This window comes from Botryllus schlosseri, chromosome 3 (assembly GCF_051294905.1).
Source record: "Botryllus schlosseri isolate E-star chromosome 3, Bs_hap1, whole genome shotgun sequence".
NCBI classification, from domain to species: Eukaryota; Metazoa; Chordata; class Ascidiacea; order Stolidobranchia; family Styelidae; genus Botryllus; species Botryllus schlosseri.
The window spans coordinates 17,690,760-17,705,613 of NC_137238.1; the positions used below are offsets into that span (position 1 = coordinate 17,690,760).

The 14,854-nt window shown below is 42.0% G+C and overlaps 1 protein-coding gene across 1 annotated transcript; it reads right to left on the reverse strand.

The window, feature by feature from the left end:
• Positions 1 to 813: 813 nt before the first annotated feature.
• On the reverse strand, positions 814 to 9,380 carry LOC145435899 (beta-1,4-glucuronyltransferase 1-like). The gene is made up of 11 exons (XM_080313161.1): positions 9,138 to 9,380; positions 9,016 to 9,079; positions 8,701 to 8,808; positions 8,523 to 8,639; positions 8,301 to 8,457; positions 5,956 to 6,122; positions 5,468 to 5,560; positions 3,798 to 3,926; positions 1,994 to 2,143; positions 1,782 to 1,855; positions 814 to 1,042 (listed from the first exon to the last, which is right to left on the reverse strand). The coding sequence occupies exons 1-11, from the start codon at positions 9,266 to 9,268 to the stop codon at positions 946 to 948; spliced, it is 1,287 nt and encodes a 428-aa protein (XP_080169287.1). The 5' UTR covers positions 9,269 to 9,380; the 3' UTR covers positions 814 to 945.
• Positions 9,381 to 14,854: the final 5,474 nt, after the last annotated feature.

A 14,854-nucleotide genomic window follows, 5' to 3' on the forward strand; every position in this document is an offset into this window, starting at 1 on the left:
TTGTCATGGGCCGCGCGATTTTTTTGACCATCGCCAAGGGGGGCGCGTGTCAAAAAAGGTTGATAACCGCTGCTCTACAGTCTGTATTATATCGTCTAAGATCCAGGAGAATGTCTGAATTCAAAGTCCATTCCAAGTCGCTCTAACATCATCATCGAATCTTTTCATCGTATTGCAATCAAACGGATAAAAATCAAACCAATTTGAGATTCGTAAGTTATGCATACATAAACTGAAATTGAGTAATTTCTTTCCAACACTTTCAAATATAGCAGGAATCTATCCGGGGCAGCGACAGTGAACAATTCATAATTATGATTTTGTGAACAAATCGACGAAATATATATAGGGTAGGCCTATGCTGTCAAAATCGTCATACGATCCTGTTTTCGCAACATATGAAACATTCAGATGTTCAAATGCGCGGGGCCTCAAAGTTCCACGCAAGCAAATTTTTGAATAAACTTAGCCAAATTGGATATTTCAATGTTAGTCAGCGCCGTCTTCTCTGCGATGTTACTGGTAATGGCACTAACCTCGCGGAAGACCTAAATCTGGAAATGAAATCCGAAAAATAACGTATTTACATCGACAGTGCGTCTCAAATTTTCACTACGTTTGATCGCTTGAAATCTGATTCGGAGATTTGTCTCGGAGTATTGAGTCGCTCCATATTGCTCACGAGTCGAGTCCGGGTCAAATCAAGTCCATTCAAGGCATAGCGACTCGCAGCGACTCAATTCATTAGAAAATCAATAAATAGACTTGGATTTTCCCACACCGCTCATTACCGACCGATGATATCATAAAACATTTTGTGGTCGACAGTCATGGCGACGCAGTTTATTACTATTACGATGGAAAATAGAAGTTATGGCTCTTTATTAAATATAATTTGAAAATCAGGTTAGTATGCTCCAGAAGTTCAGCTTCCGCGCAGCAACTTTAATCCCGTGCTTCGCCTTTTGGTGCCAGAACGTTTGGTTTGAATCTGCTGATGACGCGCGCGTTTCCTATCGCTATCGGATTCGGGACTCCCCTTCTGAAACAGATCATTGTGGCGTCAGCGTCATCGCAGTAACACAAGGGTTCTCAAATTTATTTAGCGTGTATCCCTAATATTGATTGGGTGGTTGCTTGCGCCCCTATTCTGTGACCTAGACTGAGAAAATCCTTCGATATGCACAACTAGGGTTGCTAAATGTATACGCCCAAAATACGAGGAGGATTGGTGTCATTGCATGCAAATTAAGGTCAGTCACACGCACAATACGGTCAATTGTTACGTGAAAAAAAAATAAGGTCAATCCGCACACGCGTGCACAATAGAGACCGTATTCCTACTGAGCCCAACCCCAAATCCCAACCTCTAAAGGTAACGCTAACGACCACAATCCCAACATCCACCCACAATGACCCCCTACCCCACCATATTTACTCTAACTGTAACCCTAAACCGTATGGGTCCCATCTTAATTACCCTGGTCCGAACCCTAATTACCTCAAACCACAACCCTACTGACCCCCACCCCAATCCTCGGGAGTCAGAACCCTCACCCCCAACCCTTGTGACTGTCCTTATTCTGCATGTATAGCTACTGACCTCATTTCTCGTGTAACTGACCTAATTTTGCGTGTGACTGACCTTATTTTGTAGTTTTGTATAGTTTATAGCTGTAGCTTAAGCATTGGTCTTTCGTGGCCACTTAAAAATAGTTTGTACAGCCCCAAGAAGTCCATGGATCCCAGTTTAAGAAATCCTGTTGTACTACATGGAACACCTTTTGTTACTTGGAGTCCAGATCTGCAACGGAGAACATGTCCGGCTGGTGTTGTATTTGCTTTGCAGATTGTCCTGTGAAATTTATAAGAACATGCTAGCATATGCACCATCGTAGGAGCGGATTAATTTGACGAAATAAACTCATTAAGCACATAACCAAGTGATGTAGATAGGATAAACCAACGGGTTGTGCAGTGAATAGGGCAGCACCTTGAAATGATAGTTGAACAAGATCCAGTTCTGCGCGTTGTCCGCATCCTTGCTCGCGTAGAACTTGCCTTTGTATTTCCATCCGTGATGTACCACGAACGCGTTGTTCAGAACCGCAAACTTGTAGCCAGCCACATGAAGCTCGCATATCTGAAGCGAAATAAAGCGTTCGACCAGACTGGGACAGCTAGTCAATTCCAGTTGTTCAATTAGACCTGGAGAGGCCAACCCGTCGCCCGCGAGAGGGTTTCATTCAATATAAGAAATTAGTTATATATTATCTATGAATCGCCCAGGTAATTTACGGTGAACTAGCGACGCCAACCAAAATTGGATTAGCCTGACCGCAAAATTTGGCATGTTGATGACTTTGACGCATTGGCATAGCCAGGAGCCAGCCACTGTTTTGTACATCTTCGTATTTTACCATGAAGCAGAATATTTCGCGGCATATTTATTGAATTTTCTTCGCGCATGGCGTGAATAATTGTCACTCGATTTCTTGCTTTTAATATTGGAACCCCTTCTGAAAATGAAAAATGAAAAATATACGCCTAATTTCCAGTTTTGGAGTCTAACTAAATTAGCAATCATGAGGGATTGTGACGTCAAACATGCGAGTCCGCGGGTGCTCAGGCGGATAGTTGACGATGAAACCTTGGAACAAAATATATGCATTATGGCCAAAACCTTCAATATTGATCATTGACGATATTGTCAAGACGCCGAATAGTCCTGTCCTTGCAAATTGAGCCCAGCTGCATACAGAGGCCACCCGCTATCTACGTCAGTAACAATATATTATTGACCGAATTCATTTATAAACTTTGAAATATCTTCGCTTCGCGTGGCTATACGACAGTGAGTTTTCAATTTTGAAGCGTAATAGTATAAGTCCTGTTTTCACCGTTACCGAACCCGGCTCGGTCCTATCTGACGACAAAAGAATGGTCATCAACATTCAAGTGTCCCACGTAATGGTTCGTAAATTGCATGTGGCCCGTTGGCTGAAAAGGTTGGCCGCCCCTGAATCACACTAATTGAAGTGAAATGTTTGTGAAATGTGAAGTGCTACTGTACTCTAGTTTCAATGATAGTCTGAAAGGTTCCCTGGAAATGCTACAGGAGAACTGTATGTTAGTGCGCAACCAGTCGAGTTTGTTGTTCAGAAATGTATTATTGCATTAATGGGCCCAACACAGTGGAGCTTATCGCCTTTTTAAGCCTTGTAATCCACGACACGAATTTCATAATGTTCATAGGTCTATTCTTTCGTATTCTTGGGAACGTGTTTCAATCTCTGTCGTAGTCATTCGTCATTCTCTCTCGCTCCCATGCGTCACCCCATCACCATCGTGGTCTCTGCTACCGACTTGTAGCACGGCTCACTTTCAGTCTGGGCTTTTCAATGCACTACCGTAATATTGACTGGTGAGGTCGGCGATGAGGAGCCAATACCTGTGTTCAGACATCATTAACGAAGTACTTCTACTTTTCGATATACTCAAGTACGTGCTGGCCTACTTGAACTTCTTCCTCGAGTGGCCATGATTTCTATTTGTGCACCCTTTATGACTATACATTGAAGTGAACTCTGATTAGATAAGAAGTGAGCTTTCATTTTAATTCGGAACTGAATTCAATTTACAAGTTTTAGCGAGCTCAAAGTCATTCTGATCCTAATCTAATTTGCAAGAAGTGTGCAGCTATCATTCTAGTTGTAATCTAATTTGAAAAGGCTGAGATTTCCCTGTTGTTCAAATCTGCGTGCAGGAATAGTCTCAAATCTCCCAACTACACTCACTTGCTGGATTCTATCGAATCCGTACTGTCTGAACCTTTCGTCGAACAGCGGCACGTCGCGTTTCGAGATGTAAAAGGGCTCCCAACTTTTGTCCCAATCAGCGTAGAAGGCGATGCCAAGTCGCGAGTGCTGGAAAAGGAAAAGTGAGGCATCTGTGGTACGACATGTTTGAACTAGTCCAGACATGGTTATTGGTTTCGTGTGATTGTGTGTTGGAAGGCAATGTGTGCGACAGATGGTCTTGTTGGCTAAAATCTCAGGGTTGGGTTTGTGTTTGGGTAAGATATAATGTTAGGCTTCATCTGCTTTATTTTCTTTAAGATATTGATAAACTGTGTAACTGTTGCACCAAAATGTGGGTGTCTGATTATAGATAACTAACCTACGGATAGATGCGCAACACGTGACTCACGGTCGAGTGATGCGACAACGGCAGATTTGTTGTCGCTTCATAGCATGAAACGGCAACGTAATTGCTAATCCCATAGATGACGACCCGAGCGCTCAAATTCAATAAAGTTGATCATATTTGAAAGCTACAGTCGCGCTGATTCGGATAATATACTTTCATCAAGTCAGAAACCCATTGTGTTGGCCGCAATAGTCAATTGCTGATTGGTTGCGCGATTTCGCATTTGTAATCATCATTCTTGTCTGCTTGAAACATCATATTCGAGAGCGACGCGCAAACTTGCCAGTGCGAAACATATTTCGTTACTCACGCGGCGCATTGTGCGTGAATTACATCGATGCAGCACAAAACTCTCAGTGACATAAATTCTGCTTTGGAACGGGAACTTCTATATTCCAATAAATTGATCGCCGTCGAACGGACTGGTAACACAGTTCCACTTTTGAATGATTGTACCGTTTTAAGATTCCATTCAATAATTCGACTGTATGGTTTGATATTAATGAGCGCAGGAGCGGTATCAAAACGTCACTTGAGTTGTAACGCTGTACAGATTACGTACAACAGCGGCATGTAGTACAGTGCGTTCTAATGCGACTATGACGTCACTAATAAGGCATGATTATGGCGTCACAAGACTCGACCACTTCGTACGAAAATAGAAGTAGGCGCCTATGAACACTGACAAGTCTGACAAAGGCTATTATAATCTGCTGTGTGTGTGTGAAATAAAACTGATATTGTCAAATATAAGAATGGATCTCAAGCCGCAAGTAGAATGGTACAGATTTTGAATCTTGTTGGGTTTTAGGCTGTAAAGTCGCATACACAAGTGCAGATGTGGTCACTATCGAAGTCATTCTACTTTTGAAAATACTCAAGTAAGTTTATGCTTATATACTTGCGTCAGTTACCCAAGTGGTCGTGATATTAGGTTATTTGCTATTCCGTTTAAAAGTTTTCAGGTATTTGAGCAAATTTACAGATCTACAAATCGAATTTTACAAATTTAATCACTACTCATTTCGAAATCACTACTTCTACTTCTACTTGAGCGACAATGAGGGCGACTTCACCACTTTTGCTGAAGTGTCGCATTCTCAAAGGTGTGACACGGAAACCGTTTTGAATTAGAGCCACGAGATAAAAACCAGAGAGAAGTGAATAGTTGTCTATAAAACTTGCATTTGGTGGCTATCTGTTAGTTCGTCTTGTAGGTAGAAGCGATAACGCGATAGATTGTTCCTGCTACCCATACCATCGGAATCTTTTTCCAGAGATCAAAGTTCTCGCTTCTGTGGCACCACCAGCAGGTTTCGTTGTGGAACGGTCGAACCGTAGAGTTTTTAACCTAGAAATCCAGATACAGAATTGGCGAAGTGGAAACCTTTTTGCTGTTCCAATTTAGATTACACTTGGAATGATAGAGACGCAGTTTTTCAGATTAGATTAGAACTATTGAATTCGATTAGGCCTACCTCTGAAATTGAATTCAACTCCAATTAGTAAGTCAAGTTAAGTACAAATCTTACCAGAGTTCACTCTCATCAGCGTGAGAGTGGCAAATGTCTATACTATACACCTAGCTTGGCTCGTTTCGCACTACACAGTTCTTCTGCAGCATTCTCAGAGAAAGTAGAAATTAGATTGGAATTAATATGAGAGCATATACACATTTCACACATTATATTACAATTACATTACTCAGAACGAGTCATAACTCATGATTGATATGACGGCACTCACCCCCTCGAGAAGCTCGATTTTATCGCCTGGCACCGAGAAACCTAGTTTGATCTCGAAAGCGGGCACTACGAACACGGTTCGATCAAACATGGGACGTCCCAACAAACTCTTTTCGATGAACGAATTGAAGTCGGTTCGCAAATTCAGGTTGGGGACAGTGTCGATGTCTGTGTGGGGAGTCAGAATTTATCAAAGTTAATTAAAGTATATAGTCATATTTGGTACTGAAGTATATGCGTAGAGCAGGGGAGGCCAACCCGTGGCCCGCGGGCCACATGTGACCCACGGAGTAATCCTCGAAATTAGTTACATTATCAAAAAATAATCAACCAAAACCAAATTCCCAAATTTGATTAGCTTGATCGCAGATTTCTATGACTAAAATATTAGATCCGGCGCATGGGCGTAGCCACGAGCCAGCTATAATATTTTGTAGATCGTCTTTTATGACCATAAAGTATACAATATTTCGCATATTATCCGAAATCATCGTTATTTATATACGTACAAGCGCCCAATAATCATGTCTTTTACAAATGAGCCCAGCCGTATATGCAGAGGCGACTCGCTAGTCATTATACATGCAAGAAACATTATTATGACCGAATTCACTCATTAACTCTGGAAAATTTTCGCTCTCCGCGCTGATAGGTGCTGGTTGCATCTTGACTTTTCATATCATACTTGTTATTGATTTTGATGCGTAATATTATAAATACTGTTTTCGCCATTACATAATACGGTTCGCTCCTATCAGAAGAATAAAAAAGGTCATCAGCATTCAAGTGGCCCGCCAAATGGTTCGTAAATCTGATGAAACCCTTTGGCCGAAAAGGCTGGCCACCCCTGTTGTATAGCATGGGTTGTCAAACTTATTATGTTTGCGATCCCAAATTTCGACTAGAAAATATTGCACTACCCTACCTGTCAATTTGGCATGCTGATTAATAAAAACTGGTCCGAACCTTCGCTCAAACCTACTCACGATTGATTCCTGAATCTGGCGACTATGTGAGCACTGAGCAGTAATAGCAATTATGAACTCTTCCACATATGATCTTGGATTAAGAAACTCGAACAAGAGTATAGCAACGTATCTAGGTCTTTTGGAACGATTCCTATCTATATCCAGTCGAAGTAGCCTATGCTGCTACGTGTCGCGCTGAGCGGTATATTGATTGTTATTATGTTCCTGATCCCCACATAGTAAGGGCCTGTTACCAAACTTAAGTTATAGTAGGCGACGCTTTAAAACGACGATCTGATACCCTGTTTACTGGGTTAGCATTCCTCAGAGGTTGTGCTTTCTTCTATTTTGAAAAATTACCTAAAATATTCAGAAATGAGCCGCCCATAGTATCCGCGTAATTGGCATTCTTTTAATAGTCATGGGTAGATAAATCTCGTCTCCGCGAACCCCGAGAATAGGCAAACGGGGCTCGCGACCCCTAGTTTATGAACCCCTGCATGGTGAAGAGAGTGAGATATGATGACGCATGTTGAACGTTACTGCTGGAGCACACCAGAGCTTAATGCGTCATAGAATGAATCCAAGTTTGGGAAACTGAGAAAGACGGTCGTGACAATATTTGTTCTGTTCGGGTCCATACATACATTTGCTAGCAAATATGTTCGAACATGAACAATAACAAGAGAAGGATGCGTTCCAATAAACCTGATGCCAGACTTCAAAGAACTTGTTGACAACTTTGATCGATCACAAATATCTGATTGACTTCAACAGCTACTGAAGTAGGTAGTAGGTTGGTATATTCAATACATACTGTCTTGGTATCTATGTTTACGCTTAAAGTTCACAATAAATACGATTTATTCCTTGTATAGGTAGATTAATATTCTACTAATGTGTCGATTCTGTAATCCGGCCCGCCAAGTATACATAATTTTCCCATATCAGACCCGCCAACATGAGAAGTTGCCCGCCCCTGCTACAATGATGTAATGTAAATTACAGCATGGACTCTACTTGACCAATTTGGAAATGTGAAAAAGACAAATTAGCAATCTTGCATGAAATGATGTTTCAATGTAGACAGGTTTGATTCGAAACCTAGTCCGTCTACCTTTTACAAGTAGGGTTTACCAGCTTAAACTACTTCCTCAAGTGGCTATGTTTTGAACTACTGCTACCTTACCATATTTCTATACGAAGCTACTTAATTTAAGCACTTTGAATTACAAAAAGTACAGGGCAGTTTTGGGATATGCTTGCATCACATTCACGAGTGAAATCGTCAGCAAGTCGCTAGCATTAGTTGCGAAATGCGTATTGCAATTGCGAAAGAACTTGCTTAATCCCACGAACTTGATTACAATGAACGCACCTATGAGCAGAACGTACTCTGTGATGATCCCCAATCTAGCCGCGTTTCTAAGCACATTGTGAGGAAATGGAATCTTTTCAGCCGCATAATTCTCCTTTCCAAACTTTTCGAGACGGCCGAGCAACTCGTCGCACCTCACATCGCTCCACGACCCCACCTAGAGGAAATTGCAGGCTGATGTCTCCGCTGCGAGCCATTCAACGGCAAACAGAAATCCGTGACCTGACTCAAATCTGCCGGATGTTCGGAAGGATAGACGAGATGGAAAGTGACGTGTTTCTTTACGTAGGGGAAGCATCGTCGCAACAGAACGATCGCGTCGTCTGCGCAACTCGCGTCCTGAGAGAGAGAGACGAGAATTAGCAGCAAATCGAGTCTGTAACGTTGATATTTCACCAACGAGGTTCGGGGCGAAAACTCCGCAAGAGATCGGGCCTTTCCATCTCTCCGCTAGCTCGACCAAGTGATGCAGATGATTCACCGAGCATTGAGTCGCGAGGGTCAGGTCCTGAACGTTTTAGTTGAAGGTTTTATAAAGGCTAAGTTCAAGCTGAAGCTCAGGTTAAGTAGCAGTCTTCTGATGTTGTGACTGATAAATTTTTCATTAAAGTGACTTTCTGACTGGCTGACTTAAAGTTAAGTGAAACCTTATTTTAAAGCTGAAGCTAAGTTGAGGTATAGTTGATTCGTTCTGTGTTTAAAAGGTCATACTCACGTAGAAGTTGTAGTTCTGTGGAATGCCGAGATGTTTATAGAAGTGTACGATCCGATATTGCCCGCTGACCGAACACAAGTATTGCTCTCTTTGATGAGGACTAAGAAATGAACTCAACTAACCTGAAGTCAATCGTCTCGCCTGCAAGCAGAAGCGACTGATTGTCTTCTTCGTTATCAACTGACAGGAATCGAATCAACACTGCGAGTTGAACCAGCAACAAAACTGCCGCCAAACGAAACTCAGAACGCATCGGCCCACTGTGACGCAGGAAAACGCAGGCCTGACTACGACAGGTACGCTCGAGACGGAATACAACAATTCTACTAATGCATTATAACAAGCCGTTGAACTTCAACACTCTGTATGAAGTCCTGATCGATTTGAGATCATCAGAATGAATCGCCCGAGGCTATATCAACAAGTCATCCGTGATTCTAAGTCAACCTGCTGCAGTTTCGAAACCGCCTGGTTTGGGCTGAGACTATCGAAAATTTGTGGGTATTCCAAATTATATTGGAATTGGAATTAATTAGAATTACTAAAGTCACAATACCAGGGATATCTAGAACTATCTAGGAGATCTAGATATCCCTCCACAATACGTTGGGATTGAATTAAATTCTGGGTTAGAAAGAAATACATCAAAAACACAACCTCAATTCAGTTCATACCAGAGTTCATTCTCATTGACTTTTTTGAAATTGTCCTCGGAGGACGCCCTAATGTCCTATTTTTTAAGATTTTGTCCTCTTTTTGAGAATGTCGGGTAAATTTCGGGTAAAATTCGACTAAGATGCAATAAATCGGCACTGAAGTAGGCCTACCGTTCCGCCCGCTATTTTGGGAGCTGAGCCGGAAAGTTAACCTTATTATTTTTTGTTAGTGAACTAACGGAGAATTCAACAAATGTGTGAATTTCAGGAGCCGAGTCGTAAATGACCTCTTTTTTAGTCAAACAACCACAAAGTCGAAAAAATTAAACTTTTTTTCGGCCTTTTACTCCAGTATTGTAAGTCTGACAATTTTGACAAAGTATCCTCTTTTCAGATTTCCAAAATATGGCAACCCTGATATAGCACGACAGTGGCTAATGTCTCTACATCGGGATTGGCTCGGTTTTCCGCTATTCGGCAGTCTTGTATCCTTTTCAGTTAAACCATAAATTAGACCAGTGGTTTTCCAACTTTTTGAGACACGCCCTCTTTTATGATGGTGAAAAATATCGCTCCCTCTTATCTTCCTATCACCAAATCTGTATTTTAAAAAGGGGATGTCCTAATTTTTCATATTTACAGCGCTCATCCCATGCCGCGAACGAGATGGATACGAGGTTTCAACTATACCAGATGTCAATTAGGCTGTGGTTAGGAGTGGGCGTAGGTCGTGAAGTTTTTTCTTAGTCTTTCCCAAATATACCGCCATCGACGCATCAGACCTGGTTTCAGTATCGGCAAAAGCAAGTGTTTGAGGTTTATTTAGGCTCCTCCTCATCTACGTTGATGTACTCACGGCTTATTTACAAGCAAAGGCCACAGAAAGAAGCGATGAAAGAGAAATGTCCAGAGACATCTGAAAGACAGCCGAACACTATTCCGTTGGACATTATAGGTCGAGTGGATGCTAGATTGAGATATATTTCAGTTGGCCGTCATGCCAGTCACAACCTACTCGAATGTTCGATAGTCGGCGCTTCTTCGATATACGCCCGAGATCAAAACAGTGTTCCCGATGACACCCGTAAATGTTTCCCCATGAACACGATATAAATTTATAAACGTCAAAATATTTTTTTCTTCATTTGAATAGACGGATATTAGGGTTGGTGGAATGGATATATTGGTGTTGGATGTGGGTTAGGGTCAAAGTCGGGGTTAGGGTATCCCAAGATTACGGTTGGGGGAGGGGGGTATTAGGGAAGAGAAACGAGGGAGATTAGGGTTGGATGTGGGTTAGGGTCAAAGTTGGGGTTAGGGGATCCCAAGAGTAGGGTTGGGGGAGAGGGGGAAATTAGGGTTGGGGAAACCCTAACCTCAACTTTAACCCTAACCCCAACCCACATCCAACTCTAAGACCCCCCTCCCCCAACTCTAATATTCCCCTTCCCAAACCCTAATTTTGGGGTACCCCAAACTCAACTTTGACCCTAACCCTAACCCACATCCCACTCTTATACCCCTCCCCCAACCTTAATATCCCCCTTCCCCAACCCTAATCTTCGGATACCCTAACCCCAACTTTGACCCTAACCCACATCCAACCGTAATATCCCTCCTTCCTCTTCCCTAATACCCCGTCCGCAACCGTAATCTTGGGATACCCTAACCCCAACTTCGACCCTAACCCACCTCCAACCCTAATATCTGTCTCTCCAAAGGCCAAAAAAAATTTTTTTACGGTTATAAAATTTTATCGTGCTCATGGGAAGCACTTGCTGGTGTTACGTGAAACACTGTTTCGATCTCGGGCGTATATCGAAGAAGCGCCCGATAGTCTTTGTCATGGTCCGGTCGAAATCACTCGTCCGCACTTCACTGCACTTTTATCAGACTTAATACCAATGTTCCCTCTAAGCTGCGCTCGTGCGCAAATGCGCAGTGCTGAGATGGTCTCTGCTCACAGAAAATCTAAGTTGCGCACTAAAAATCCGAAGTGATGACCTTTTTTTAGTCGTTACGCACTGTTGTCCAAGAGTCTGCGCAGTGAGTTGGTGAGTGTGCGCAGTGGTAATAAGCAATGTTCCCACTCTAGCTAGAAAGCCCTAGTTGCAGCACAACCCGAGTTGGATCAATTACAATAATTCGGTTTAATTACAATAACAATTACTCCCTTGCATGTTTCAATTACATTACAATTACTGTTAAACATGTAATTATCAAAATTACTGTTAAACACGTAATTGATACGGTAAAGGTGTTCTTTGACAACCGTAGCGACATAATGAGCAACAATCTCGAGCTAATCAGTATTTATGTTTTTATATTCATGGTGCGTAGAATTAGGTAGATTAGGTAAAGAGGTGTTCTTTGACAACCGTAGCGTCATAATTAGCAACAATCTCAAGCTATTTATGTTTCATTCCTGATATGTAGAATCCCCTTTAATTAAAAAAAACTCGAACGTATTCAAACTATTCCTAATCAGGAGTACTGAAAACTAAAAACACAGAAAAATGTTTCAAGCGACAAAAGTTTGAGCGACTAACAACGAATAGGCTACAGGACAGTCAATGAAATGTAATTAAAGGATTAGGCTACTCAGAGCTGAGTGTGGATAATGAAATGTAATTTGTAAGGCGTCCGCGATAAGGATAATACCGATAAGACGTGTAAAATTGAAATAAATGCAAAAGGAAGGAACTTCCTGATAACTACGAGTTACAACATTTTGGTTCACATTTACATTTGCACTTGCTCGGAAACTGTTAGATTGCATTTGATGAACATTAAGGTGCGAAAATTTCTGGCCCCAGTATTAGTCTAAATCTGGCCAAGACTGGAGGTAAGATTGGGATAACATCTCGACAAATGCGTGATCAAGTTTGATGAAGCCTTTATTGGAAACTTGAATTTATTTTTGCAACTGTTGCAGCAAGCCTCGGTACTGGCCAGAGATATAAAAATATAACTATGACCGTGGTGCAGTAAATGGTTCAGCACAGGTTTCAGAAGAGTTTATTTGCTGTTCATTCATTTTTGATATAGTATGATTTAGTTTAGCCCACTAGCCCGCCAACTACTTTAGACACGTCCCCTTTATGACAGTGAAATATTTCGTCCCCCTCTTATCGTCATATCACACAATGAAACCAGAATGTTATTAATCCTTACAGATAAGTTGATGGTATGGAAGGTTATGACTGATGATGAGAGCATTCTCCAATATGAAATTCGGACTATACACAGAAAAATAACTATGAAATGGAGGTGAATCGCGCCAAGCGTGGAAAAAATTTCAGTTTACCGGAGCCTCGCGCCCCCTTCAGATGCTTTCAAGCCACCCAAGGGGGACACGCCCCCCAGTTGGAGAACCACTGGTTTAGCCTACATTGTAATTCACAAAGTTTTCTGTTGCTACTGAAGTATGGTAAAGAGTTTAGCATGGCTGGCTTATTTAGTTATAACGCGGCACGCATAGAGCACCGATGTCTATAGGCTAATTATTACAAGTATGTATGTATGTACAAGGGGTTTTATGGTGCTCGACTACTAGGGTCTTGTGCACCAGGCCTGAGAGGGAGCCATAGTTGAATCAGATATGTCTACACTACAACTTCTACGACCGCAATAACCATGTGCGGATCAGTCAACAGACATTTCAAGGTAAATCTCACACTGCTACGTTCGGCTACGTTTTTTAAATATTGTCTCTGGTGATCGTATCGAGGACACGTCAGTAGAAAATGTTCGACAGTTTCAGGTACGCTGCACGTTTCGCAGAGACCACTGTCGTGACAACCCATGCGTTGGAGGTGTGAGTTTAATTTACAGTGTCCAGTTTGCAGTCGCAATGTAATTGCTGATTCCCTCCGCGACAAATTTCGTGGACGGGTAATGCATGAGAACGGTGCGTGCATACGAAGGTACGCAGAGTCTCGATCGATGCCATTTAATTCCGACATCCACTTCTCAGTACATAATCCATTGGTGTATGACTTCATTTCGGGAAGTGACAGAATCGTTCCGTTTTCGTCGTTGGGTCCAGATGTGCTAGCGGCCAGTTTTGCGAGTTTATCCGCCCTTTCATTGCCACGTATTCCTGTGTGAGCGGGAATCCAAGTAAACGTGACTTGTACTCCATTTGTTGCCAAGTCTCTGCAAAGTAAGATAATAGTTTCAATTAAACTATTCGAATTGCCATTGTTTTTGATCGACGTCAATGCGCTTTTACTGTCGGAGAATATCGCCAACCGTTTGGACGGCATACATGCGCTGCTCGCCCAATTTAGACTTAACATAATTGCGTATAATTCCGAGGAAAATATTGATTGATTGGCGTCACGTGAGGCCCAATGAGAATATTGAACTTCGTCGACCCAAAATGCTGCACCACCGCGCGTATTTGTTTTCGAACCGTCGGTGTATACTTTCGTATAAGTGCGATAACGTGTCGCTATGTAACGTTCGCATTCCTGACGTATGTATTCAGGATGGTGTGCCCCGGAGGTGATCAGCGTCAATTCAAAATGGACAACAAGCTGTTGATGCACCCAGGGCGGCCATGCACTCGGTATCCTAGACTGTAAAATAATATTTTGAATAGAAGCGGATCTGGTTTTCATATGAAACGTCATAAACTGAGGCGAGTTGGGAAAAAATTCGTGCCAAGATTCTCGAGTTAATGATATGCAGGGGTGGTTTGGAGTTGCCAGAATCATACTGCGATACTTATAACACGCTTGAAGTTGTCTTATGTGAATTGGTGGTTCCCCGCAGGAATGCTGCAGGGCGTAGACTGGCGTGCTCATCATAGCTCCACAACATATTCTCAGAGCTGTGTTCTGAATTTTCTGTATTGCTTGTATGATGTAGAGTGGCGAAAATAAATATGCTTCACAGCCATACTCAATGACGGATCTAATTAGTGCTCTATATACAGCTAGAAGGCAAGGCTTGCAGGTGGCGACTGTGTACTAAGGCCGTATAAGGCCTTGTGGCCCTTCGTCGTCATCCTGCTCCGTACCGGATTTTCACGGGTGTGACGAATAAACGATTGATTGATTGATTATTTTATGTTGTGATTATCAGGTTTCCATAAAAATGCAATTTGATTGTAATTGAGCAAAATTGTTATCAAATGCCAATTATAATTACACAAAATAGAAATGCTTCAATTACAA